This window comes from Saimiri boliviensis, chromosome 14, assembly GCF_048565385.1.
Source record: "Saimiri boliviensis isolate mSaiBol1 chromosome 14, mSaiBol1.pri, whole genome shotgun sequence".
In the NCBI taxonomy this organism is placed as follows: domain Eukaryota; kingdom Metazoa; phylum Chordata; class Mammalia; order Primates; family Cebidae; genus Saimiri; species Saimiri boliviensis.
In genome coordinates, this window is record NC_133462.1 from 59,712,823 (window position 1) to 59,738,781 (window position 25,959).

A 25,959-nucleotide genomic window follows, 5' to 3' on the forward strand; every position below is an offset into this window, starting at 1 on the left:
GGGGCTAGGGGAGGGAGAGCATAGGACAAATACCTAATGTAGATGATGGGTTAATGGGTGCAGAAGACCACAATGGCACATATACACCTATGTAGGAAACCCACATGTTCTATACATGTATCCCAGAAATTAAAATTAAAAAAAGAAATATCCTGTCATATAAAAATGTTATCACCTTGAGCAAGTGTCTTAATGTATCTCAGCTGTCTCTTAGATAAAATGGGAATAGTAACAGTGCTCACTTCACAGGGCTGTCAGGAGACTTAAATGATAGCAACTTTAAGTGCTTAGCAGAAGTCTGATAGGTAGTCAGACTCAATAAAACGTTAATATGGTTTTCAAATGAAGGGAAAGATAGAACCATTAGCAGAGCGAAGTACAGTTCATTCTTATTATCTGAGACTGTTATCATGTCCTTCTTCATAGATTTATAGATTTCTTAAAAATATGTTTCCATTACAGCTTTGTGTCTGAAACCAGAATTAGTGAATGGAAGATTGTCTGTGAATAAGAATCAGTATGTTGAGCCTGAAAATGTCACCATCCAATGCGATTCTGGCTATGGTGTGGTTGGTCCCCAGATTATCACTTGCTCTGGGAACAGAACCTGGTACCCAGAGGTACCCAGGTGTGAATGGGTAAGTGGCACAATTCAAGGAAGGTCTTTGCTGTCAAGCCTTAAAAATGGCGGCATCCCCCACATCTCTGTACCACTCAACAATGGTGAAATATGACTTGTCAGGATTCGTTTTTGAGCCACTCCCACTCAAAGAAACTCTTCTTGTCTTGAAGCATTCTGGTAAGTTCGGAGTGGTCTCGACTTCTATATGGCTCTCAGTGAACCTTTTTCATTAATGACCTTTTTTTGGTCATTAGCTCCAGCAATTGATGCTGGCTTTCTTTTCATGGAATTCCTTATAGCTTTGGTAAATATTGTTCCCTCTAGGATTTCCCATGTGGCATAAATACCTGGTGCGTTTTCCTGTTCTCACTTGAGAACAGGAAAAACTGAGCTCTTACAGAGCAGGGTTTCATAGACCTGGTAGTACTGATTCCTAACTTAACTTTTGTTAAGCTATATAATATATTGTTGTTCCATTTCCCCATGGTCAGCAAAAACAGCCTCTGTTACCATGGAGGCCTTCTGTACAGCTGTCTCAGAACAGATCCATGTTCCCCTGGGGAAGACTGTGGTGGGATGCAAGTGATTTCTTGTTTCCCCACCCTCCACCCCTAGTCTGAGGTTGGTCTTGGTCCAATCCTGTAGTCCTTCCACTGTCAGGATTCACCCTGCTTCATGATTAGGAGGGAAGCTTCTCAATCACACCCACCACTTATATCTCTTTTAGGAGACCCCTGAAGGCTGTGAACAAGTACTCGCAGGCAAATATCTCATGCAGTGTCTTCCAAACCCAGAGGATGTGAAAATGGCCCTGGAGGTATATAAGCTGTCTCTGGAGATTAAACAACTAGAACTACAGAGAGAAAGGGAAAGAGAATCCACTTTGGATAAAGAACTGTAATTTTTCTCAAAGGAAGGAAAAAACGTGCCTTGCTGGCTTGCCTCTTGCAATTCAATACGGATAGGTTAGCAAATCTACTGTCAATTTGGCACTCATATTCATCATAATAAATATCTAGAAATGACAATTTGCTAGTTTAGTGCTTTGAGATTGTGAAATTATTAGTCATCCTGTGTGTGGCTCATGTTTTTGCTTTTCGAGACACTAAGCATACTTTTGTTTTCAATTAAAAATATACATATAAAAAACTATTTTGTCTTTGTGGTCATTTAGGACTCTGTGAAATAAACATCCTTAAAAATGTAAAGTTAGTACTTTTGTTTTGCTGTTTAGGCCATAAAAAATAGGTACTTAGGAGTGATTTTTTTTTTTTTTTTTTTTTTTTTTTTTTTTTTTTTTGAGACAGTCTTGCTCTGTCGCACAGGCTGGAGTGCAGTGATGTGATCTTGGCTCACTGTAACCTCTGCCTCCAGGGGTTCACACGATTCTCCCGCTTCAGCCTCCCAAGTAGCTGGGATTACAGGTTTGTGCCACTATGCCTGTCTAATTTTGTATTTTTAGTAGAAACAGGGTTTCACCACATTGACCAGGCTGGTCTCAAGCTCCTGACCTCAAATGATCTGACTACCTTGGCCTCCCAAAGTGCTGGGAAGACAGGAGTAAAACACCGTGTCTGGCCATACTTGGGTTCTTATCCTGGACAGACTGTCTTTACTCAACAGTTCCATGTGTGCATAGCACTCAGGTCCTCCCTGGTGAGGTTAAATGTCAATACACCCCCCAAATCTCATGCGTTCTCCCTATCTGGGGGAGTCACGCCTTCCCCTGAGCCCCTGTTCACGTTTCCTCTTTCACTCATGCTGCGTCTCCACTGTTGCCTTCCATGAAGGAAGTTTACATTTTGTGTCTGACCTCCTCATCCCAACCCCAGAGAAGGAACTTCGAAAGACAGATGAAGATGAAGCTCACATGTCAGCCCTCTGCATATTCTCAAGTCTTCTATTTGATTTGGTCACCATTTCCTTAATACCAAATTAAAACAGGTTGAGCTACTGCCCCACACATGAAGAGTTACCCCGTATCAAACTGCCTCATATCTCTGGTTACCCTAGGGACTTTTATTCCTTTAAAACATCCCTTTTTCTGACTCTTGCTTCTGTGCAGTCTCTTTCTCACTTTTATCCCAGCTCCTCTGGCTGACCCTTCTTTCCCTGCACACAGAACTCTGACCTTTTGAACACTGGCCTTTTTGGCTTAGTTTTCCCAAACATATTTCGTGAAGGAAATGGCGTGATGGCAGGCTTTTACTGAAACTTCCACTGAACTTTAGATGTAACAGAGGAGATGGAGCTGTTGGAGAAACCCACTGCTATAGTATGAATGTTTATCGCCTCCAAACTCATGTTGAAAGTAAATCCCCAATGTGGAACTATTGAAAACTGGGGTTTTAAGAGGTGGCTGGTTCATGAGGGTTCTGTCCTGATACATGGATTAAACCATTCAAGGATGAATATTTCATGTGCTAATGAGAAGAATGTGTTCTGCAGCTGTTATTACAGAAGTGGAACTGGTGGCTTTGTAAGAAGAAGAGAGATCTGAGTTAGTATGCTCAGCTTCCTCACCAGGTAATGCCCTGTCTTGGGATCCTGCAGAATCCCCAGCAAGAAGAAAGCCCTCACCAGATGCTGAGCCATGACCTTGAATTTCCCAGACTTGATAATTGTAAATTTTTTTTAATTAATTGTTTATAAATTACTCAGTTTCAGGTGTTCTGCAATAAGCAACAGAAAATAGATAAAGACATTCACTTAATATAGAAGGTATCTATCCGTGATCTTAAAAGCCATTACCTATTGGGCTACTAGGAATTTCTTGGTTTAATGTTTATTTTTGAATTTCCCCAATCCAAGAATTTGTGAGCAACTAGTTTCCCTGGAAGGTGGTTCCAAAAACACTGTGAGTGAGTGGCCAGTAAGATGGGGAAGGGAGGAAAGCCCATGAGGAAACATTGTTGAGGGGGTTATTGCATTGCCAACCAGAACTCAATCATGCTGGCAGCATTTGAGAGCATGTAGAACCCAGCTCTGAGTTGTTCTCCTCAGGATGAAGACCTGGGTATTTATCTGCCTATTCTCTTCTCTCGCTGGGGAAGTTTTGCTCTAGGTAGCAATGGCTCCCAGACCCAAGGGATCCACACTGTTGGCTGGCTAAGGAGGCTTCAAGGATGGGGATCACCTTCAGGCAGAGAGACATGGGTAGCCAATGGCACCTATGGGACCATTTGCAGTAACCTCTAGAGTAGGTCAAGGGCATATGGCCAGGGTACAAATGGTCTGTTCTATAGTTGCTTTTTCTGTATGGTTCTATCTGTTGACTGAGCACTATGGCATTGGCCAGTCTCTATTTGCTTACAGAAACATCAGTAACTTTTTTGTTTTAATGTTGAATATTGCAATTTTACTGACTTCATTTATCAATTCTAACAGTTTTTTGATAGAGTGTTTATGTTTTTCTAAATATAGGATAGTGTCATCTACAAACAGGGACAATTTGACTTCTCCCTTTCCATCCTGAATGCCTTTTCTTCCCCCCTTTTCTTGTCTAATTGCTCAGGCTAGGATTTCCAGTACTATGTGGAATAAAAGTGGTAAAACTGGGCATCTTTGATTTTTTCTAGATCTTAGAAGAAAGGCTTTCAACTTTTCCCCATTTAGAATGGTATTAGCAGTGGGCTTGTGTCTTACGGCCTTTTTTGGTTTTAGGTACTTGATATAATTTTTATTTCTAAAAATTTATTGTGACTTGTTTTATGGGCTAACACAGAGTCTATCCTGGAGAATATTTCATGTGCTCATGAGAAAATGTGTTTCTGTAGCTGTTAGATGAAATGTTCTGTAAACGTCAATTTGTTCCTTTGATAGAGTGTAGTTTAACTCCAAAGTTTCTTTGTTGGTTGACGGTCAGGATGATCTATTCATTGCTGAAAGTGGGATGTTGAAATCTTTTAGTATTGTTGTATTGCAGTAAATCTCTTTCTTTAAGTCTATTAATATTTGCTTTATATATTAAGATACTCTGGTCTGGTGGGTATATACGTACATAAATACATACACAAACACAATTGTTATATCTTCTTGCCATATTGATTTCTTTATCATTACATTTATTACAAAATGATCTTCTTTTAAAAAATTGTTTTTGACCTAAAGTCTATTTGATCTAAGTATATCTACTCCTGCTTTTTTTGGGTTATTTTTCGCATTGGTTCTCTTTCTCCATCCTTTCCTACTAAGTGTATGCATGTCTTTATGGGTGAAATGAGCTTCTTGAGGACAGCATATAGCTGAGTCTTGTTTTCTAAAATCCATTCGGCCATTCGATCTCTCAGTAGGAGAATTTAATCCATTCACACTCAAGATTATTACTGACAGCTAAAGACATACTATTACTATTTTGTTGCTTATTTTCTGTGTGCGTGGTTTTGTGTGTGTGTGTGTGTGTGGAGTGTTTCTTTCTTTGTTCCTCTCTTACTCTCTTCTTTCATAGTTAAGTAATTGTCTCTAGTACCCTGTTTTGATTTCATGCTATTTATTTATTTTAAAAGTCTTTTAAAGTTTTATTTTAAGTCCTAGGTTACATGTGCAGAACATGCAGGTTTGTTACACATTTAAATGTGTGCCATGGTGGTTTGCTGCACCTATCAACCCATCACCTAGGTATTAAGCCCTGAATGCATTAGCTACTTATCCTGATGCTCTCCCTTGCCTTGCCCGCTGAAAGCCCCCAGTGTATTGTTCCCCTCCCTGTGTCCATGTGTTCTCATTGTGTAGCTCCCACTTATAAGTGAGAACATGTGGTGTTTGGTTTTCTGTTCCTGTGTTAGTTTGCTGAGGATAATGGCTTCCAGCCATTTCTATCCATAATTTTTGTGATTTCCTGGACTTTTAAAAGAGGATTATTGTTAATTATTTGTCAGACAGTTCACAGATGTTTAATTCTTCAGGGTCTATTACTGGAGCTTTGTTGGTTTTTGTCCACGATTTTTTCCAATCCAGTGTCTTTACACTGATGCTGGTGCATTTGAAGAGATGGCCACCTTCTCCAGCTTTTGCAGGTGTTCTTTGGTGATGTTAGACTTTTACTGCTTAACGTTATAACTTAATTTTCTGGCCTGTCGTTGCTTCCCATTCTGGGAAGGACTTATATTGAGCACCAGAACTTGAACACTACCCTGGAACTAAATCGTTGCCCTTTCATTGTTTCCCAGTCTAGGGAAGACTTAGTGTGAGCACAAGAACTTATATTACGCACAGGAACTTAAACGCAAACCTGCAGTGGTTTCCAGGTCTGGGGAAGACTTAAAAGAGCCCCAGAACTTCATCACTGACCTTTCAGTTGCTTCCAGGTCAGGGGAAAGTTCCATGTAAGCATCCGGGCTGTGTGGGAAATCTGATCAGGGACTCAGGCCTTCCCATGGATTGTATCCCATGAAGCACTTTGGCACTGTCCAGTCTCCTCTGCGTGATGCCCAACTGATGGAAATGCAGAGTAGACACCAAGATCCATATGTCAGTCCCTGTGATAAGCACCCCTTCTCCCCCCACTTGTCTTCAATTCACCCCAGGTGGTTCAGCCCTCCTGGCGTTCCCAGTGCTTCCTGTGGGACAGGACTGCTGTGGGCTTCCCACGAAAATTCCCAGACCTGTGGGGAGATTGAATGTCCACTTCCGGTTCCCTCCTCCCACCTTGGAAACTGTGGGTACCAGGAAATTCTCCGTGAGTGGCAGTTATGCCAGCTTAGGGGAGAGGGTGGCACAGTCTATAAATGACCATTTCTGTTACCAGTTGTGGTTTTGTTGTAGGGGCTTTCTCCTCTTTTCTCCCAGGTTCTGGTGAATTCAAGGTGGTGTTCTTGTCTTTTAACAGTTGCTAGTTGTACCTTTATGGGGAGGAGTGATGCTGAGGATCTTGTATTCCATCACCCACAAATGAACTAATTTCATAAATAAAATTAAAATTCCCACTATCCAAAAAGTCACCTTCCACGCCATTTTATGAGTGGATAAGAATGGATAATTATATATGCTTATATTTTCATGTTGTTAACATGTTTAAATAGAGTTATTCACCCCAAGTCTCAGTCTTGAAGAGTATACAGAAGAAACAGTTGAGGTTTATAATACCGGCTCTTTATTTTTCCTTTCTTACCATTCTTTACTAATATAAAAGAGTAATGTTGACTTATTTTCACATAGATTTAAAGTATGCTTCCATTCTTCAGTTTATCCTTTTATTTAAATCTCTTTCAAAAATTATTTGAAATAAATTCATGTATGTTCTAACAAATATTAAAACAATAAAGGTAGGTATAGATAGCTTACCTCCATTATATTATCCATTTTTCTCTTTCTATTTTAAATTTAAATTTCACATTTAATATTTTAACTTTTTTTTTTTTCGGGGTAAGACAGGGGTTTATTGTGCACATTTACACAGCGTCAGCAGTGTCGGGCTGGCAGTGGCCAGGCTGCTCCACAATGGAGTTCACTTTTCTTCACCACTCTGTGTACAGTCAATGCTCCAAGGTGATGGGCTAGAGTGCTGCTTCAGTGACTACACACATTTATACATAAATTACACACAAGACTCAAACATGAAAATAGAGCCTAAGGACCTGTATTTTAATGAGGAAAAAAAATTTTCCAACATAGTTTGGGGAGTTTTGAATGGTCTAGTCAAAAAATACTTTTGGTATATAAAAAGCCCGTACGTACAATTCACACCTCAGTGAAGCGCACCCTCCTTGCCTTGAGGCTGGGCCTCACAATTTTTACTATTGTCATAAAATATCCTGCATTTAACACTCCAAATTTCACAGCAGTATCTACCACCTCTGTAGAGCCCACCCAGATCTCTGGAATTTACTGATGTCCTGAATATGCTCTTGTAGCAGATGATACAAACCATCTTTTATTACCAACACTTAATGCCTTTTCTTGTACATCTGATTAGAGTCTCCTTGAAAACGGTTCCCATCTGATTCTTTCTAGTAGTTTACGACAGGTAAGAATGTAATGACTGTTTATTAAGTTGAGTTCTTTCAGCAGGAAAACACTGAAGAGGCATCAGATCATGCATGCCCAGAGATCTCCACTTGCACTCCTTGAGGGCACCACCCTCGATAGAAAAGGAGATATGTCATCTTGGCTCTTTTGTACGCTGTGGAAAGTCTCCAACCTAACTATGTTCCAAATGATGTTGGTCACTGTTTTGTTGGCTACCGTTCTTGGTGAGTAGTGGGGAGATAGGCCAGATTACCAGCATGCAACTGAGTTCATCACACACCCTATTTTAAGAGGTGTCTAACAGATCTTTAACATTATGGGATATATTTGACCACCTGGAATTTGGGGAACATGCTATAAACTAAAAAAAAGAAAATACTGTTTTATAGACCCTCTTAATGCTCCCTTTTAGAATTTTTCTCTCCAGGAAACTCTGAACAACTTAGCACTGAAGCAATCATGACTTGCAATAAGTGCATATTATCTACCAGCCTGGTCATTCACTCTCACTGTGTGCTTAGTTAGAATGCAGAGGGGATTGGTATAATTATTCTGCAGCTTATGGCAGGTCATTCAGTACTCAGTACTTTATTTCTTGCCAGGGAAGTAGAATTAAGATTTTATTTTTCAAGGGTTTAATGATTCTCCACCTTGTGATACTTTTGGAAAACATGTTTCTCTTCTAAAAGGCCATCTATTCTAAACCTAAAAGGTCCAAAATGACATAAATGAAATACCTCCTTATCATTGAATGAGGCAAGTAATCTTGCGTAACGCTATTATTAGTAGAAAATGTCTTTCTGCTAAGACAGGAGGTAGAGTCATATGGAATGGCATAGATGCCTGTATTCTGACAGGGAGATGTGGGCAATCTGATAGAATGATGAAAAGCAAGTCTATTCATTCACTTTCTAATAAATTAGCACTTATACAGTCAAAGATGGATGAAATTTTTCTGCCTTCACGCATTACTGTTGTCAGTATCATTACTCAACAAACATATATTGTTATCACTTACTGTGTTCATTGAACAATGAGATAATAGGATTTACGATGAAAGAGAAAAATCATGGTCTCTGCTCCAGAAAACTTAGTACTCAGACATTGAGATACTGTGTCCCAAGATATAACTGTTGATGTTCCTTGCCATTTTGGTGTGCAGGTGACTGTGGTCCTCCACCCAAGTTACCATTTGCTTCTCCAATAAATCTGTTGTATGATACTGAATTCAAAACTGGAACTATTCTGAAATACACCTGCCACCCTGGATATGGTAAAATCAATTCAAGTCGACTGACTTGTGGTGCCAAAGGCTCATGGACCTATAGTATCTTTTGTGCAAGTAAGTGTCAACATTTATTTTTCTCGCCTTTACTTTTTTTCCCAAACAGTTCTTTTAGAAACTTAATGAATTATTTAATTCATATGAAACCCTTTGATCAAAACAGTTCAAAATTAACATCACCTATACTATTTGAAAGAAGTCAGTTGGAAATATGCTCTGGCTTATTTTTCTAACAGTAAGAACATAGCATCTGTTTCCTTTTTCCTTCTGTTTCCCTGTAACAAAGATCATATATTTTTTAGAGCATACATTTTTATGGACATCTGGTCAATAAATCACATCCTGTATTATTACAGTGGTCTAATTGAGCAAATAAAATTAAGTGAAGTTTTTTTTTTCTCTTCTTAAAATGTGTCAGAAAAATGAGATATATGTTTACATTTTTTTTCTCAAAGCAAAATATTAATGAGCCAGAATAAGAAATAAGCATTGAAAAATATCTCTGGATCTATCTGTAAGAAGGAGTTAAAGTTAATTAACCAGACTTTTTTTCTTCCCGAATGTTCTATTTTGTGAGTAATTGGAATCACGAGTCGTTATTTAAATTTTCCTCCTAGAGAAACGATGCAGAAATCCAGGAGAATTAATCAATGGGATAGTGGAAGTTAAGAAAGATCTTCTCCTTGGTTCAACCATAGAATTCAGCTGCTCAGAGGGGTAAGCATAAGGAAACCTAGAAGCAATAATTTCCTTTTCAATTTATTTTTATAAGGAGTTAATGCATTTATATATTTCAAAAATAAAAGTGGCATAAAAAGGTATACATCAATAATTCTCACTTCCACTCCATCCTCATTCATCCCATTTCTCTCCGTCCTCTGACAGAAAGTGACATTGGTTAGCTTCACATTTATTCCTTCAGTGTTTACTTCTGTAAATACAAGTGAGTACAAGTATTTTTTTAATCAATTTCCCCCCTTTGTTATATAGAAGATATCTGACTGCATACATTGTTTTGAACTTTGCTTTTGTTTTTTGTTTTTTTTTTTTTCACTTACAACATTGCTATAGACTGAATTTCTTTTCAGTATTCCCTCAAAATTCATATCTAAATTCCCAATGTGATGGTATTTGGAGATGGGGCCTTTAGGAGGTAATTAGGTCATGTGGGTATTAGTGTCCTTACAAAAAGATGTGAGAGAGCTTGCGCTCTCTCTCTCTCTCTCTCTCTCTCTCTCTCTCTCTTTCTCTCAAGACATGAGAGGACTTGCTTTCTCTTCTCTCTCTCTCTCTCTCTCTCGCTCGCTCTCGCTCACTCTCTTTCTCTGCCATGTGAGGACACAGCAGGAATGCAAACCATCTGCAAATCAGGAAGGGAGCCCTCATCAGAAACTATATTGGTACCCTGATCTCAGACTTCACAGCTTCTAGCATTGTGAGAAATAAATTTCTTTTGTTTAAGCCATCCAGTCTGTGGTATTTTGTTATAGCAACTAGAAATAACTAAGACAAATATGTACTAGAGATCTTTGATATTCATGCACCAAGTGTGTCATTCTCTCTCCCTGTCTGTGTGTATACGTTTACAGCTGTATAGTTTTCTAAAGCATGTATCATAGCTTATCATAGTTTATTTAACGATTTCTACTGATGGACTTTTATGTGTTTCCAATCTTTTCCTGTTATATACAATGTCCTGATGGATATTTTTTACGTATGTTATCTTATATGTATTAATATGTAGAGATGTTTATAGAACAAATTCCCAGAAGTGGGATTGTTGGATCAGAGAGAGGATACTTTAAAATTTTGCTAAATATTGCCTAATTGCTCTTTATAAACTGTAAAATTTTGTAATACAAACAAATGCCTATGTCTTTACTTCTATGATTCACTATTTTATCAAACTTTTGAATTTTTGCCTATTAAGAAGAGAAAATAAAATCTTTGTATAGGTTTTTAAAGTTTTTATTTTTTTTCTGACCTTTCAAGGATGAAAACCTTTTTATTTTGAGGTAAGTATAAGTTCACCTGCAAAATTATAAAAAAATACAGAAAAAATTCTTATCTTTCTCTAGATGGCTTTCACATTATCTTGGCATCATTTATTAACAAGTCTACACTTAATCCATGTGAGAGAACATCTTTTAAAAATACATATTTAATTCTTAAGTGTATATGAGTCTTTTTTAGATGTTCTATTCAATGCTTTTAGTCTGTCTCTATATTCATACAACCAGTTCCTTTCTCTTGAATTTTTATAGCATGCAACCTCACTTAGAGGTGTCTGCCTGACCTGTTTTTAGAGAGTTTGCCTGTGTTTGCTTGTTTATATTTCTATATGAACTTTTAAATTAGTTTATTTTTACTTTTAATCAATTGCATTAAGCTTTTAAATGAACTTTAAGAGAATAGACATTTTATGATGCTGCATTTTGCCAGCCAAGACTTTCCATTTGTTCTGGTCATCTATGTGTGTGTGTGTGTGTGTGTGTGTGTGTGTGTGTGTGTGTGTGTGTCTGTGGGTGTGTGTGTTTCAGGACTGTTTTAAAATTTTCCCCATTTACATTTTTCACTTCTCATGTTTGATCTTTGGTATCTTATTTTATTATTGTCTTATTTTTGAAATTGCAAATATTGTCTTTTCTTCCATTATATCTCCGAGCAATTTTTATCCATATATGTGGAAACTACTTGTTTCTGTATGTTAATCTCATATCTCAGCTAATGCCTTGAATTTTCTTATTATATATTATAGTCTATCAGTTGGTAATATGGTTTGGCTGTGTCCCCACCTAAATCTCATTTGGAATTGTAGCTTCCCACGTGTTGTGGAAGGGACTCAATGGGAGATAATTGAATCATGGTGGGGTAGTTTCCCCCATTTTGTTCTCATGGCAGTGAGTAAGTCTCATGAGATCTGATGATTTTATAAGGGGTTTCCCTTTTCACTTGGCATGCATTCTTTCTTGCCTGCTGCCATGTCAGACATGCCTTTTGACTTCTGTCATGATTGTGAGGCCTCCTCAGCCACATGGAACTGTGAGTCCATTAAATCTCATTTTCTTCATAAAGTACCCAGTCTCACGTGTGTCTTTATCAGCAGTGTGAAAATGGACTAATACAGTTGGATTTACTTGGGATTTTCAGATATGTAATTATATAATCTGAAAATAATGATTCTGTTACTTTCTCTTCCTGATTTTTGTATTTCTATTTCCTTTTTCTTATCTACTTATGCTAGCTATTATCTCAAATAAAAAATTGATACCAGTTATTGTTTCATTATTCTTGACTCTAGCAGAAATGACTCTAGTATTCTGTTCCTAAATTTAGTGGAGCTGTATCTCCACTGATTCCCATTATGTTGAACATTTTTGGCCAAAACTAATTGTTGATTATTTTTCAAATGCCATTTTAGTGACTATCAAGGTGATGGTATATTTTTCTTCATAGATTTATTAATATAATGTATATATTAGTCTGCTCAGGCTGCCATAACAAAATACCAAAATGCCACAGGCTGGGACAGTTCTGGAGTCTAGAAGTCTCAAGTCAAGGTACTGCAGGGTTTGGCTCTGATTGAGGATTCTCTGCCTGGGTTGCAGATGGCTGGTCGTCCACACATGACCTTTCCCTGGTGTGAGCATGAGGGTACAGGGAGTGAAAGTGGGAGATCTTTGTGCTGTTTCTTCTTATAAGGACCCTAATCTTCTTGGATCAGGGCCCCACCCTTGTAAACCTTAATTACTTCCTTACACAAATATAGTGACACTAGGTGGGTAGAGCTTCCACATATAAATTTTGTGGAGATAAATACTTTCAGTCCACAACAAGGTATTCTACATTAATATATTTCCTGATTTTGAAGGATCCTTTTATTCTTGAAATAAAACTATACTCTTTGGTCATGGTATAGTTTTCTTTTAAAGTGTTTTTGGACTCTGTTTGATAATATTTTATTCAGGAACTGATTATTGATATTCAGACTAAATGTTTTTTTAAATGCAAAAGGTCCTAGAAGTAAGACTGGGACTTGTCAAGAGCAAGAACAATGAGATGATAATCAGGAAGTTAGGAATTTATGAGTTTCTGAGGAACCCTCAGGTTTGAGAGTGAACCAAGCTCTAGAAGCCAGAAGAAAGATTCAAATTAGAGGCCAGAGCACACATCAATAATGTGTCTTGTTCCTTTATTTAAAGGAAACTACGTAAAAAACTCAAGTGAATTACTTACTTGTTTTGAACTGCCTGATTTGTAGCTTGCTAGGGAAAGAGTGTAAGATTTAGATTTTTATTGGTTAAGGATGGGCACCATGTAACACATAGAACTATTTTAGGTAATAACAAAGTTCACTGCTGCTTTTACCCACCTAAAACTTCAACATGACAAGTTTTACACCTAACACCTCAGATTTTAGGTGTAAAACTTGTCATGTTCTCTTTTTATTGATTACGGATGGGCACCATATGATACAAAGAAAAAGCTTAAGTTGTTTAGACAAGTTAGAGAATTTTAAAATTGAACAAATAAGCCCTTCTGCTTGATAGGAGAAAATGTAACTGTGGTAATTAGTAATCAAGAAAGCATTATTTTCTAATTTTAAAATATTGAATAAAAAACTGTTTCTTTTTTTTAACAGGAGACAATTACAGAGTTTATTCATGCAACATACATACATGTGGGAGAGCTTGGTGATGAGTAACTCAAAGGGGTGGTTAGAATTTAGGGCTTATATACCATTTTAGTAGGTGAAGGGAGAAAGATACTTATGGGAAACAAATGACTTTTTAGAAGATAAATACATTTTCAGGAGAACAAACAGGAAATAAGAAAGTTTGTAAAAAATATATTTTTAAAAATTTTATTTTAGGATCAGGGGTACATGTGCAGGTTTGTTACATAGGTAAACTCATGTCATGGGGGTTTGGTGTACAGATTATTACATAACCCAGGTGCTAAGCATAGTACTCAATATTTATTTTTTCTAAGTTGTCCAAAACTTCATAATTTATGTCTAGAGTAAAAATGAATTCCACTAAAATCTTTGACCTATCTTATTCAGATTTATCTTAATTGGCTCAACCACCAGTCATTGTCAGATCCAAGGTAAAGGAGTTGATTGGAGTGATCCTCTCCCAGAATGTGTAAGTAAGTAGAACTTTTTTTTCCTAACCTGACTACAAACCTAAACTATTTTAGGTAATAACAAAGTTCACTGCGTCTTTTACCCTCAATTAGAATTTGCATGAATTTTAGATTTGTCACAATGCCTACCTTGAGTATTTCTTTCTTTTCACTCATTCACCTCAGTTGCCAAGTGTGAGTCCCCTCCAGACATCAGAAATGGGAAGCACAGTGGTGGAGATCAAGAATTCTATGTATATGCCTCTTCTGTCACCTATAGCTGCAACCCTCACTTCTCACTCATAGGCAACGCCTCCATTTACTGCACGGTGGAGAATAAAACAATAGGAGTCTGGAGCCCAAACCCTCCTATCTGTGAAAGTAAGTCAGTATCTGTGAAAGTAAGTCAGAATGATGAATTTTGATCTCTTTGATCAAGTGATGAATGATCAAATGATGAATTTTGATCTCTTTGATGTCTTTTATTTGTTTAAAATCAAAAGGAAGGCATATTTATTAGGAAAGATGGAGTGATTCAAAGAGAAAGTAATCATTGCAATGATGGAGTCTTCATTTGTTCAACTAATCTTGTTACATGCTGTATCAGTCAGAATAGCATAAGCTGTGCTGCAGTAGTAATCAGCACCTAAATATCAAGGCCTTCTTAGAGTAAAGGTTTTTTTCAAGTTTTTTTTTCAGTGCACTGCTAGCTTGGGAAACTCCCTAGGGCAGCTGCCACTTATATGGTAATTCAGATTGTTTAAATCTTTACCACCTCTATGTCAAAACTTTCACAATTTAGTTCAGCGGAGAAGAGAACAAGGAAGGTCAGTCTCCGTCTCTTCAGTTCTTTGACCTGGAAGTGACACATATCACTTGTCATTACAGCCTTTTGGCCAGAACTAGTGCCTTGTTTCTGCTTAATGAAGAGTAACTGGGAAACATAGTCTTTTGTTTATCTTACAATAACTATAAATATAGGTGGACACTAATAATGTCAGCCATACATGCCTAAGGAGCAAACAAAATAATATCTACAACAGCGGCAGGTTAATAGTAGAAGACAATGAAAGAGAGTACTTTCCTTTGGCCTCTCTTTGGAACCCAGAAGAGATGTTACGTCAATATCAGTGATGATTCAGCTCGCTGGTCTAGGATATTGTTCTTCAGTGCAATTGAAGTGCCTAAAAGCCACAATATCACATATTGTTTTGACTCAGTACAGGACACAGCTAACACTGGGGCAAAGGAGAGTATAATAGCGGAAAGAGTTCAGAATGCCTGGATTCAGGACTGCAAGAAGTGGAAAAGACAGGAGCTCAGGCTGAATAAGTTAGCAGGGGCCAGGTTACGAAAGCCTTGTGTGTCACTTTCAGGAGTTTGGAATGAAGGAAAAGGGGAGACATTAAAAGGACAATTTGAAGTGAGACAAACCGTAACTGATAGGCACCTGTTGTAACCTTTCAGCCAGGAAGTGAAAGTGGCCTCAATGGTAGCCATAGCAGTGAACCTGGAGGGAAGTTGAGGAAGTATAGAGGAATTAAGGTGACGGGATTGACAGGACGTGATGACAGACAGGATATAGGGTGAGGGCGGCTTGTTCTCTGCTTGTGGAGGTGTATCACAGATTTCCCGATGCCCTGACTGCCTCTGCATGACACCATATCATTACCATGGGCCACTGACCCCCAGTCAAAATCATCCAGGAAATTGGGCCCTTTAATGGAAGGATTTGGGGACATTGAGATTTGGACTTCAGGGTTTAGATATTGCTCATTTTTATTGATGAGAAAGTTGGAGGACTTTACATGACCCACTTGATGGGACCTCATTTTCCTGAGCTTTCTGGCAGCTGAAAGGACATATATAAATCTCTAAAATGTTTTCTTTGTTCAGTACCTATTAAATATATACTTATATCAGGCCCTCCTTGAAGCCATGCCAACAGTTACAGTCGCGTCTTTACTGCCATTTCTCTCTGTTAACTCAGATATCTTTTTGTATGATTCTTTAGAAATTGTCTGTCGTCAACCACAGATTCCAAAGGCAATCTTTGTTTCTGGATTTAGACCCCTCTATGCTTACAGAGACTCTATTGTGATTAACTGTGAGGAAGGTTATATCCTCAGAGGCAGCAATTTAATCTATTGTGAAGAGAATAATGACTGGTATCCTTCTGTTCCCTCTTGTGTATCCAGTGAGTATGGACTATGATGGAGTTTTAATATTTGGATCAAAAATTATCCTGATGTATAGATGTGGCATGCTCATAAAGCATAAGCCTACTTGACTCCCAGTAATCATTATGAGATATATTAATACTTTTCACCAGCTTTCTTGTTAAAAGGAAGACTTTTTTTTGTTAATGTCTTAGTGCCACTGGAAGAATTTCGCATATATTACATAGTCATGAGACCAGTGACTTCATAGATATTGTAGACTTATATATTTGCTGTAAAAATTTTCCAGGGCACAATAGCAAAGTTTCTTAGTCTAACAAAATCAACATATTATGAGAATTTTTTGAACAATGGAAGTAAGAGTGCATTAAGGCAGTTTTTTTTATAATTTGCATAAAAATGCTGTAAGGGCTAATATTGGCTTTGAGACCTTGATGTTGTAAATACATACAGATCACTTATAACATTAATGATTTATTGCTAACATTTACTGACCATTTTTTATGTTACAAACACTGTTCTAAGTGCTTTACATCAATTAACTCATTCAATATTTACAACAATTCTAAGAAGTTGCTATTTTTATCCAATTTTAATGATGAGAAAACTGAAAAAGAAAGATTAAGTAACTAGCACAAGCTCATATAGCTAACTGGAGGTGAAAGCCACCACTGCATCGTGGTTTATCTAGTCCCTTCTGCTATCATATGAACTTAGGTGCCACTCAAAATGTGTAGTAATGAAATTCAATAAATATGCAGTTTGACAGACACATATCCTCTCCTTGGTTTACACAGACCTTTAGCATATTGTTGAACAGGAAAAAAAAAAAACAAAAAAACAAAAAAACAAAAAAACAAAAAAACAAGACCAAAGGCCCAGCTGCAAAAGTTATATAGGGCTTGATTTGAGGCCAAATTATGAAGTTCCAGATGACAGTGTTATGATGTCAAGGAGAATGCCTCTTATTTAAATTCCCCATTAGGCACAAGATTAGAAAGTCAGTCTCATCTTGGAGCAAATTTTTGCTGTATCTTTCTAGTGATCCTAATGCTTCCCCCGAAGACCAACCATTCTAAGGTGCAGTGACATAAAAGGAAAACTAAGCTCCTACAGAGTTGGCCCAGCACCTAGAAACTGTCCCCTTACTGTACCATGGCGTGCTTCTTAGTACAGCCTCTCAGTGGCACATGCATTTAGCAGACACATGTACTTAACAGACACTAGGCTATTGGGCAGTGGTGCTGCCGAGTCTTTTTCTGGAATCCCCATTTAATTTTCAACATTTAATTTTTTGCAGAATGAGTATGTGATATCTTTTTTTTTGTGACAGTAACTCTGCCCTTCCCAGTAACACATTTCCTTTATCCATGTGTTCTCTTTATGAATGGATGGTTGTACCAACCTCCCGGACATTTCCTATGCTTCCTGGGAGAGAAATGACTACAACCTAAGTGATCAAGAAACATTTGAAATTGGAACTGAGTTGAAATATCTATGCAAACCTGGCTATAGACCTCTTCTAGATGAGCCTCTGACTGTGACTTGTCAGGAAAATTTGACATGGACATTTTCCAACGAGTGTGAGAGTAAGTAGACTTGAACTTTGTTTTGTGTATATGTGTGCATATCTTCTTTGCAATTGAAAATGTTGAGCAGAATCCTTGAAATTCGCTGAGACTTGCTTCATTGCATAGCCTATAGTTAACTTTTATAAATGTTCTGTGTGCACTTGAAAGGATGCATATTTTGCAATTGTTGGGTACAATGTTACATATACATCATTTAGATCTAATTTTAATGGTTTTGTTCAAATCTATTTCCATATTTGTATTTATTTCTTGTCTGCTTGTTCTTTCGGATAGTAAGAAAGTTTTGTTTTTAATCTTTTCAGAGTTTTTGTTTGTTTGCTTGTTTGTTTTGAGACCGGGTCTTCCTCTGTCACACAGGCTGGAATGCAGTGGCACGCTCTCGGCTCGCTGCAACCTAGACTTTCCAGGTTCAAGCCATCTTCCTGCCTCAGCCCCTGGAGTAGCTGGGGCTACATGCGTGCACCACCATACCTGGCTCATTTTTGTATTTTTTATAGAGACAGGGTTTGTCCATGTTGTCCAGGATGGTCTCAAACTCCTGGACTCAAGCAATTCACTCACCTCAGCCTCCCAAAGTACTGGGATTACTGCTGTGACCCACCACATCTGGTCATCTTTTTAGCTTTTTCAAATCATTTTTTGCTTTGGATATTTGAGACTACATTGCTAGATGCATACAAATTTAGAATCATATATTTTCCTGATGAATTTCGCTGTTTATCATTATCAGATGATTATCTTTATTACTATATCTGTTTTATTTTTAAAATTCTACTTTTACAATAATATGGTTCTGACAGTTTTATTTGAGTTGGTGTTTACATGATTTATCATCTTTTAGTCTTTTGTTTTTAAACTCTGTAATTTTATATTTTAAGTGTATCTTGTACTTGGATATTTTAATCCTACTTGACAATTTTCATCATTTAATTAAAATACTTGTCAGTGTCCAGTTAGCGTAATTATTAATACATTTGAATTTGAATCTACAATCTATTTGCTATATTTTTTCCTGTTTTGCATTCTTTTTTGCCTTCTTTTGAATCAATTAAAATATTTTTTTCAATTTTTTACCTGGTATTTGCTTGATTTTTATTTATTTTTAGCTCTTTTTATGATGTTTACCTATAATTTACTACTTTTGCCTCTTCCCAAGCAATGAAAAGCCTTAGAGACCTTTAACTTGATTCTGCCTGACTTATGATTTTATTTTTGTGTATTTCAATTTTAAATGTGTCTTAAACTCTGCAATATTATCATTATTACTATTGCTATTATAATTTTAATAAATCCAATTAGTTTAGATTTGTCCACATAATTACCATTTTATTCTCTTCTGATTCTTCAGTTATATCTCTTATCCCTTTCTTTTGCCTGATAAATACTCTTTAGTTTCCTTTAGTGAGGATCTGTTGATGATAAATTTTTCTTTTTGCTTTTCTAAGTGTGCCTTTATTTCACCTTAATATTTGAAGATCTATTTGCTGGATATAAAATTCTAGATTGGCAATTATTTGCCTTGGCCATATGAAAGATTTCATTCCATTGTCTTCTGCCTTTGTTTCTATCAAGAATTTTGCTATTAGTCATACTGTTGATCATTTGAAGGTTATCTATTTTTTCAGATTGCTTTTAAGATGTTCTTGTCTTTATTTTTTGGCAGTTTTTGTCAGATATGTGTGGGATGTCAGATATGTGTTTCTTTGTGTTTAGCCTGCTTGAGATTCAGAATATTTCTAGAATATGAGGTTTGATGCCTTTCCTTGATTTTGGAAAAATGTTCAACTTCAAATACTTCAATATTACAAATAATTATTTTCTGAGTACTATTTCAGTCCTATTTTCACTCTTCTACTGATACTGTGGCTACATTTATATTAAACTTTTATATTGAATCTTCTGTATTTCCTGTGCTCTTATCTATGTTCTTGAACTTTGTTTCCCAGTATTTTATTATGAATATAAATCAAGTTCACTAATTCTCTCTTCGTTGATGTGTTATCTGATATTAATTATTAATTGAATTTTTAATTTTATTATATTTTTTAGTTTCAAGATTCTCACTTGTAGTGGATTTGTAATATTAATATTGATTTTCTATCAAAATTCTCAATGTTGTATTTTATTTCCTTCTGCATAACAAAGCAAAGGTGCTCTTAGGTCAATGTTTAGAACTTCATTGTCTGGATCCTCTCAGGTCTTTTAGCATTGTCTCTTGCTTTCTTTGGCTTTTAATAACGTTGTCTGGTCTCGTGTTCGCTTCTGGCAGGTGGTAAGGGGCATTAAGGGTTTTGAAGAACCCGAATCCAATCAGGGACTGTAATGATACAAGCCTGGGTTTTAATAATTTTTATAGATAGTTGTTTTCTATTTTTGGTTTATTCTTACTTCAAGGTATAGTTCTAAACATTTCCAAAAGTGGGGAGTTACCAGCAATCAGTCCCTACTACCACACGCATATCAAGCTCTGATCAGCTTCTTAGCCACTCAGTTGTATTTTGGGGGAGGAGAAGTATTCTATATATAAAAAAAAGTGGCTCTATATTCCTAGAACACCTCATTGCGTATCTTTCTTTCTTATTAAAATAACAACTGAGACAATTAAGGTCTTAGCACCTGAATCTTCATGAATTTAACCGCCCCCTCCCCTCCATGTTTTTCTACTTTCTGTCAAAGAGAAGGTGAATCTGAATTGCTTAGCTCATCACCACCAACATCAACACTTTGTTTTAAAGACTTCTAATGAAGAAACACAATTGGAGGGAAATTAAGTAATAGCACTTCAACAAAACAACAGCAGAATTTGGAGAAGATGCTTGGTCTAACTCTTCTCTCAACTTCTCTGTTTCTTTCTCTTTCTCTCTTTAAATTATGGCAAAAGCACTTAACATGACATCTACCCTTTCAACAAGTTTTTCAGTGTATATTACAGAACTATTAATTATAGGCATTATTTGTACAGCAGATTTCTAGAACTTATTAATCTTGCACAACTGAAACTTTATACCTGTCGAATAACTGGGGAGTTGTTTCCTCTCCTTCCTCCAGCCTCTGGCAACCACTGTCCTACTCTCTGCTTCTATGAGTTTGCCTTCAGATATTAACATCTTCTATAAGGTGGAGTCAGGTTTGTGTCCCCTGATTAATTTATTAAATGTGAACATCATTTTTTAAAAAAATTTAAAGTTTTGTGGGTATATAGGTGGTGTGTATATTTATGGAGTACATGAGATATCTTGATATAGACATGTAATGTTAAACATTTTTTAATCTATCAGGGGTATGTTGCCCAACACCAGATCTGGAAAACATCAGAATCATAAATGAAAGGAGGTATTTCACTGGTAGATGTGTCTATGCCTATGGGGACTATATTTTATATATGTGTGACGAAGGCTATTACCCTGTTTCTGTTGGTGGGAAGAGTTCATGCCACGCAGATGGCACATGGAAGCCTAAAATACCAGCATGTGAGCCAGGTAAGAATATTGAGAGGACTTGTCATAATTATTTCCTAGATTCCCCAAATGATTCCAATGGGCTCCACAAAAGATCGAACTGCTGAAAACTAACTGAATTTGACTTGTTCCTTCAAGAAGCATTGTGCAAAGAGTGTCACATTTACACATCGCTAGCACCATGCAAGGCAGCTATAGAAGAAAGTATGTCAGAAGATAAACTTACAGGAGAAATTTTCTTGTAAGAGAAAAAAGTAGAATTGATGAAGTCTTTTAGTCTCATTTCGTCCTTTTTTTCCTGCATATATGGTCTACTAGCACTATGGGTGATGTTTTAGTAAAGAGGGATACTACCTCACAAAGCTCCATATTTGTAGGTCAAGGGAGAAAACATGGTTTATGTATTATGTGACAATGGAAGCTCCAGGTTGGAGAAGTGATCTGTTAGGGAGAGCCTTGAAGCCCAGTGGCTGACACCGTGTCAGCCTTTCCTTTCCTTGCTTTAACTCAGACCTACTGAACCACCTCTCTATTGAAATATGAAGAAGGAGAAGAAATAAGTATCTAGGGTGATAAACATCTGTCTCTAATCAGGATAAGATATTGAAAATGTCGTTATAATAACGGAAGTGTTAATGGAAGTATCTTCATTATAAAGGACTCTTTACATCAACACAATGGTGATTACTGGGTACTGTACTTTGGATTTCTCTAAAAGCAAAGCTTGAGCATGTGACTTGGGAGCCAGTAGTTTATTTTGGAGGTGATTCTAGGAGGTAGGAGTGAGGGATGAGAGAGGGACAAGGGGAATAAGCAAAGGTGACTATTATAAGCAGCAAGGGGTCAATTCTTTGGGACCACCGAGAAGTATAAGGAATGCCTTTTATAATTATCTGTCTGAAGGATGGGAGACTGGAATATTTATCCACTGCTTTCTGTTGCTCATTGGTTTAGGGTTGCCTTAAAGGGCATTAACTGCTTTGGTAATTTAGGCAGTAACTGAGCTCTTTCAGCTGCAAAGGAGGCCCCAGAGTAAGACTGAGAGATTCACATTGACTGCCTTCTGTAGAACATCATCAGCATAAATCTGAGCTTGCGTAAAACTGTATTTCATCTGCAACTGTAGTCAGAAGTCCAAAGGGACATGGCATGGGTACAAAACATCTGTGACAATGTATCCTTTGCACCACTCTATTTGTTTATGCCCCATTAGTTAAATTCTGTTAATTTTAAGTAATCTACTGCTAACAAGTGTTATAAAAGGAAAGAACAGACATTGTGTATTGGAATAATCAAAGAAAGCTTCATGGAGAAGTGGGACTTGAGATAACAATTAGAGAAGGTAAGTGAATTCTGATAAGGAAGAGTCCCAGGAGGAAATCATCCTTCAACACAGTTTTGACAGTCTCAGTGCTTGAAATTTGTTGCAAATTTTTATACAAGAGTTCTTGAAAATTGAAAGGTCCCTTCTAGTTTGACTATCCAGCGTTTCATATTACTATGTCAACACTGAAATCATTGTTTCAATTGTAAAATATGGTAATTATGTTCTATGGTTGTAGTTATGGACAAGATTGTTTGGGGATCCTGCAGTTATTCAGAGCCTTCACGATTATTCACAGATAAATATTTCCTTTACTTAGCCTGACTTTTATTGAGAATGATTCTTATTTAATATGACTCTCTGTGGTTGACTTCATGCTTTCATACCAAAGCTCATGTAATTTCCCTAAGCAGTGAAATATTTTAGTGATAATGTAAGCAAAAACCAAAAAAGTTCCTATAAAATGGATAATTTTTTCAACTCAAGTTGCTTTCATTCACATCAAGCTTTTCTCCAGGTTCTCAGCCTGAAAGCAGTAGAAATGTTGAGTTGTGTCAAGTTACCCTACAGAAGAAGGATTTGGATGGGAACATTTGACTTTCCTACAGATCACTTAGATTTGGGTTGATGAATCTGAAGCTATGAGTTCATGCTCTTCTCTCTCTCTCTCTTTCTCACCATCCAAGTTTGCAGGTACCCTCCCAGAATTGCCCATGGACACTACAAGGAAGTTATTTTAATAACTCCTTATCCTGAGGCTACATATGAGTGTGATGAAGGATACGTTTTGGCTGGATTTGCTACAATCTACTGCAAGTCTTTTCGCTGGCAACATGCACCTCCTCACTGTAAAGGTAACTCCAGCTCAACTCATAATCCATTGAAGACAGAATTACAAAATATTAAGAGCAATGTTTCCAATTAATCAAAGGCAGCATACATTTTGTCTTTATTTATTCATTCATACTATTTAAATTATGCCTGATATACTTTAGAAAGTAATTGACAGCTACATTGAAAATGAACTTTACTTCCTACTCCAGTCTTCCAAAAGTATAGCTTGCCCTACATTCAGAGGGAACCACTACTATCGGGTTCTTATGTGTCTCCAGAATATGTTGAGACAATATCATTTATCTGAGAATAACTTTGTGGCTCTGGTTTACAAGAGAATCCTGAGATAATTTCAACTACTCAAGAAAGAGGAATCTCAAGTGTTAATTCCCAAATTATAAAGTGTTGGAAATCTCCACAAAAACCTTACGCTGGTCACCATTTCCCCATGACCTTTACATGTCCCCTTTTGATGACCTGATGGTGGTGCTGTTGGTAAATCTGCCTGGAAACAAGATGAATCAAGTAAGGCTCTGTCTCTTGATTGTGCTTGGGGCTTTCATCATTCTGCTAATAATCAGCACTGGCTGCATTTAGCCCAGGAAGATTATGAAGCAAGAACGGTGGAAAGTACATATCAGGAATCACACAAATCAAGGCCGTGGCGTGCAGCAACTGAGAGCACCAGTTCTTACCACTTACAAGCTATGTGATACAGAGGAAATATTTAACTTTTCAGTTTCCTTGTTGGTAAAATTGTGATAATAATATGATCTAACTCATGGATTGGTAGTAAGGATTAAATGAGATAAGTAAAAACTTAGCACATAGACTGACATATAGTACTCATTCAATAAATGCTAATTATTACTGTTATAATTAAAACAAAAGCATAGAACAATCTGCAGGACCAGAATATAATTATGAATATAATTTCTTATCCATTTTATTATCCAATGCTGTTAGGATGACTTTTTTTCAGAAACAATGTGCTCAAAGACACGTTTCCATTACAGCTCTGTGTCTGAAACCAGAAATAGTGAATGGAAGGCTGTCTGTGGATAAGGATCAGTATGTTGAGCCTGAAAATGTCACCATCCAATGTGATTCTGGCTACGGTTTGGTCGGTCCCAAAAGTATCACTTGTTCAGAGGAAAGAACCTGGTACCCAGAAGTGCCCAGATGTGAGTGGGTAAGTGGCACAATTCAAGGAAGTTCTGTGCCACTAATCCCTAAAAATAGTGGCCTCTCCCAAAATTCTGTCCCAGTTAGCAATAGTGAGATCTGACTTTTGTCAGGAAGCATAAGTAACTTACCACAATTAGCACTTCCACACTTGCATGGTGATAAGCCAAGAGAGGCACATTTTCCCGCTCTGTGTCTAGAGCCAAAATCTCTAGACTTGAGAGGCTATTGAACCAGATGTCCTGACCCCTAGATCTACATTTTCTACAATAAAGGTTGTACATTTGTTCCATTTCTGGTTGACCCTCAGAACCATCCCCTAATTTTCCTTTTGGATGTGCTTTGCATCTCCTTTGGAGCCCAGCATCTTTTTAGCTTCAACCTGCTTGGTTGCTGCTCAAGGACAGAGCTGGGCTTGGCTTGCATGTGAACACTTGCTAGGATGCAGTGTCTCTCCAGATTTCCTCCTTGTTCCTCAGGTCAATCTCCCTTTTGCCAGTAATGACTCTCAGAATGTACTCCCATTCCCTATTCACTTCTTTAAATTGCTTTTAGGAGGTATCTGAAGGTTGTGAGCAAGTGCTCATAGGCAGAAAGCTCATGCAGTGCCTGCCAAGCCCAGAAGATGTGAAAATGGCACTGGAGATGTATAAGCTGTCTCTGGAGATTGAACGACTTGAAAAAGAGAGAGAAAAGTCGGTGAACACCCATCAGAAATTTTCTGAAAAAGAGGAAACAAAGGACTTATTTTTTCCTTTAAATCAATACACAGAATCTTCATTCAACTCTACTCTTCCTTAAGCACCATCACTCTAATAAGTGTCTGGGCTAGGAGAACTTTCTTATTACTGCTAGAGAAAATGTGTAATTATTGGTAATCTAGCCTTTTGTGGCTCATATATCTACTTTCCTGGACTTGAAATGCTGGTTAATTAAATAATTATTTATCAAATGTCAGTTTGTCTGTGTTGTCATCTTGGTCAATATGTCACGTAAGTATGACACAGTACAGTACACAAATCCACTGCCTGAAGTGTCTGTAATTAACTTTACCTCACTTTTTTTGTACCTTAGAAAAAATGGAAGCCAGGAAATTCAAACCATGAGTAATCTTAGCCTGAACACCTTTACTCTGAATCCCACATGTGCCTACCCTTTACTTACAGAAAAGGATGCAAAACTCAAAAAATTTTCTGTATTGTTACAGACAAACCATTGTGTTTTTGATGATGGCCCCTATCCATTAGTAACTCACCCCTTCACCCCTGCACAGAATTCCACTCTTCTCAATTTTAACAGATTGGGCTTGCATGTTGCTCAACTTGATAGAAATGAAATCATCCATTATGCATTCTTTCATTCATGTTATTTTTTCCTTTAAATATA

At 37.1% G+C, this 25,959-nt stretch overlaps 2 protein-coding genes across 3 annotated transcripts in view; both read left to right on the forward strand.

The window, feature by feature from the left end:
* C4BPA (complement component 4 binding protein alpha) overlaps positions 1-1,783 on the forward strand; it is a 28,361-nt gene extending 26,578 nt beyond the window's left edge. For both annotated transcript variants that reach the window (XM_010341001.2, XM_003930421.3), the window contains exons 11-12: positions 463-638; positions 1,350-1,783. In XM_010341001.2, the coding sequence (XP_010339303.1) occupies positions 463-638; positions 1,350-1,523 (350 nt within the window). In that variant the 3' untranslated portion in view covers positions 1,524-1,783. The remainder of the gene's footprint in view (positions 1-462; positions 639-1,349) is intronic.
* Positions 1,784-6,240: 4,457 nt separating this feature from the next.
* Positions 6,241-25,495, forward strand: LOC101047898 (zona pellucida sperm-binding protein 3 receptor-like). Its single transcript, XM_003930422.4, has 12 exons — positions 6,241-6,299; positions 7,631-7,812; positions 8,751-8,930; positions 9,491-9,506; positions 14,011-14,024; positions 14,187-14,381; positions 16,015-16,197; positions 17,566-17,769; positions 21,051-21,251; positions 23,241-23,408; positions 24,405-24,580; positions 25,129-25,495. The coding sequence occupies exons 1-12, from the start codon at positions 6,241-6,243 to the stop codon at positions 25,372-25,374; spliced, it is 1,824 nt and encodes a 607-aa protein (XP_003930471.1). The 3' UTR covers positions 25,375-25,495.
* The last annotated feature ends 464 nt before the right edge of the window (positions 25,496-25,959 follow it).